The 3,608-nt window shown below is 42.4% G+C and overlaps 1 protein-coding gene across 1 annotated transcript in view; it reads left to right on the top strand.

Moving 5' to 3' along the window:
• LOC106871843 (kinase suppressor of Ras 1-like) overlaps positions 1-3,608 on the top strand; it is a 56,176-nt gene that overhangs the window by 31,204 nt on the left and 21,364 nt on the right. Inside the window, 3 exon segments of the mRNA XM_052976936.1 lie at positions 1-123; positions 719-906; positions 1,255-1,321. The exon segment at positions 1-123 is cut by the window's left edge and continues 7 nt beyond it. Of these exon segments, the coding sequence (XP_052832896.1) occupies positions 1-123; positions 719-906; positions 1,255-1,321 (378 nt within the window).

Raw genomic sequence — 3,608 nt, 5'->3', positions numbered from 1 at the left:
ATACCCAAGTACACCTCCCCCCAAGAAAAAGATTCAACTATTTCCAGATGCTTCATCGCTAAAGAAAAGTCGATCCTGTGAATCTCAGCTGGCAAGTCGAGTTACAAACATCGACCCTGTGAGGTGAGTACCTGCGCTGGGTTTTACATTCTACACCATCATGTATGAGACAAGTCTATATTGGTCAGATATCAGAAATGAATGACAGTGACACTGTCTCACACAAACACAGCCCCCCCCCTCTCTCTCTCTCTCTCTCTCTCTTTCACACTCACACATAGAGGCTTCTTTCAGTTTCTGTCAACCAGATCTCCTAACATGGTTTGTGTTGGCCTCGGGTTGTAGGAGTCAGCCAAGGTGCTACATGGGGCAACTGAAGCTGGAATCGTGGTTGGGAAGCAAATTTCTTACCACACATCCATATCCTTGGAATGAGGCAAAATGGTTGAATGATTCTAGTCGTCTACCAACTCCCTGCAAGTGATAAGTTAATATCCTGTGTAATCGCCATTTTTGTGTTAATACATTCAACTCAGTCTAATAATGATTAACTTCAACAAATGATTGTTTTTCCTCAAATAAAAAATGGTTTTCGGAAAGCATAATAGCCTTCTTGTATTTCCAGAAAAGCTCATATTTTGGTATTCAAAATTGTATTTAATTAACCTTCTCTTTCTTTCTTTCTTTCTTTCTTTTGTTTCTTTTCTAAAATTTCCAGACAGAAAAAGAAGCCCGGGAACAGTAAGCTAGGAGGCAGTTTTGAAATTTTAATAAATCGCCGTCCTTCAACAGAAGGCTCGGAGGCCGGGGGAAACAGCCAAGGCCCTTCCCCAGTTCTCTCGCCTGCAATGAGATCTCCTCCATACAAAGCTGATCCAAGTAGTTTGAAAGAATATCACAAAACAAGTAAGTGACACTGTTTAACTCTTCTCCTAACCAGCGTGTGTGGGGTTTTTGAGTTTTTTGTGCTTTTAACCCTTCAGCAAATGAACAACTAAGTTCACACAGACACATATATACAAATGTTTGAAAAGAAACTGCTAACTTCAGATATGTACACACATACACACACGCACACTTGTTGCCTTGTATATTTCCTGATCATAAAGTCAGCTCTGGGGCCACACATAACGCTGATCATGAGGAACCCAAACTGGCCCCTCCAGGATGATCTCCCCACCCTATATTAAATATCCCAATGCAGTGCCTGGTTTTTGTTTAATCACAGATCTTTTACATGTTCTTTTTCTCTAGATACTCTTCCAGTTCCTAAATCTCCTATAGCCCCAGACCAGAATATTATGGTATCTACAAACCACAGGTAAGCAAGGACTTGATTCACATACATTAGATGTTTTTATGCTGGTTTCACATAAAAAGCACCCATGCTGGTGTCACATAAAAAGTACCCGTGCAGGTGCCACATAAAAAGTGGTGTTGGGGGACAAATACAGACACAAGATACACACACACACAACTGCTCTCTGTTTATGTACTTCATTTCCTGTACTTCAGTTCTGGTTGTTGAGGGCAGGAAATGTGATCTGAAGTAGACTGATAGCCTATCCAGGTTGATATTTTATCTATTATCCGCTTATGCTATGGAACTAGATATAATCTTTAGCTCCTAAAGGTCCCCTCAGATCTATGGAGATATTTACACTTATTTTTGTTGGTATATTACCTCCATGTTCATTTTTTGCTCTGTTTCAATCTGTGGACATACAATAGATATTTGGATTTTTGTTGTGGTTGTATAGTAATAAATTCATTATTATCATCATTATTATTATTAATTATTATTAATTATTACATAGATTTGTGTACTTTGGTTGCCCTCCTCCCCTTCCACCAACATCTCTGTTCTCTCACTCACTGACACACACTCGCTCACATACACACACACACTCGCTCACTCATACACACTCACTTGCTCACTCACAGACACACAGTCGCTCACACACACACACATTCCCTCACTCACACACACACACATTTGCTCGCTCTCACACACACACATTCACTCACTCACTCGCTCACACACACATCCACACACTCACACAACCCTACCTCTCTCTCTCTCAACTTGAAGGATGCTTTACCAATCCAGCTAACGCCATACTAGCAGTGAAAAACACGTGTTAGAATGTTGATGTTGTTGCCAAAAACTGCTGTGGTTTCCTTGGCATTCGCTCAACTATTTCTCATTCATTCTCGTGTTAGATTCTAGCTGCAGTTATGGTTAATGGGCCTCACCCTTCTTTTCTCTTCCACATCCAAACCATGGCATGGACTGGCTTAAGCACTCTCCTCTATTTAACAAACATTTTCTGACCACTCACCAATCCTTAAAATGAGCAACAATTCGCTGTGATGTATTTTGTTTGTTTTTTTCTGTGTTCACCTCTAAATCCCCCCATATTTCATTTCATTACAGCCCCTGTACTGATGCTAGGTGTGCTATGTTGTATATTTTTACATGTGTGTATGTATATGTGTGTGTGTGTTGGATTCTTATACATGACATCAGTATCTGCCATCTCTAGGATTCCACTACGCTTGATAGGTTCTACTTTGTGCTGTGCTTGAGAAGAAGACCCATCAAGCTGAGTGAAATCGCAGTTATGGCAGATACTGGTTTCATGCAACTGGTGCCTGTACTGGTGGCACGTAAAAGCACCTGTTACACTCTGCAGGGTGGTTGGTGTTAGAAAGGGCATCCAGCCATAGAAAATCACACCAAATCAGACCGGAGTCTGGTGCAGCCCCTCAGCTCAGTGATAAGGAAGCAAAGTTGCAGTTACTGTACTTGTATAACTAACGTTCAGGGAAAGGAATGAATGCCACCACTTCCATTTTTCTCCTTTCATTGAAATCAGTAGCACTTACCACTAATTACAATTAGTCGCGCTGCGAATATGTTTGGTCGGGTTATTTTTCACTTTTAACACTGCACTTGTTGCTTCGGTCGTGTATAGAAAAGATTCCACACCGCAGTTTTCGGTATATATTTTGTTACATACATTCTGTAGCAAAGAAAGATGATGATGGTGGCGAGGAAGGGGTAATGGTGATGACGATGATGATGCTTGTAGCGAAGGTAATGATGACGGTGATTGTGACGGCAATTCCAAATAGTTCTGACTTGGCGGGGACCGAACCTGCGCTCCTCTGTATCATACGCACGCGCAGTGACAAACGGCGAGTCGGTGTCTAACGATGTTGATAAACAGAAGAAAAGTTGTATGATGGGTCGTCATTAAAACGGAGATGGTCGTCAGTTATGGATGATTGGTGGTGGTGGTGGTGACGGCCATGGTAATGGCGATGATGATGATGATGATGGATGATGACGGGTGGTGGTGGCGGCGGAGGAGTTGACAATGATGGAAATACTGTTGGGACTGTGCATCAAATCGCAGCTATTTGCCCACTCACACAACAATTGATGATGGCGTGATGACGTCAAGAAGCATTGATCTGGTGCGTGTGGCGGCGGCGGTGGTGGTGGTGGTGGTGGTGGTGGTGGAGCAGCAGCAACAACAGGAGGAGAAGGAGGAGGAGGAAGATGTACACACAAGCAACACATGTCAGCTGTATGATTGGAG

This window comes from Octopus bimaculoides, chromosome 26 (assembly GCF_001194135.2).
Source record: "Octopus bimaculoides isolate UCB-OBI-ISO-001 chromosome 26, ASM119413v2, whole genome shotgun sequence".
Taxonomy (NCBI): domain Eukaryota; kingdom Metazoa; phylum Mollusca; class Cephalopoda; order Octopoda; family Octopodidae; genus Octopus; species Octopus bimaculoides.
This window is presented reverse-complemented; position numbering and strand designations above follow the sequence as displayed.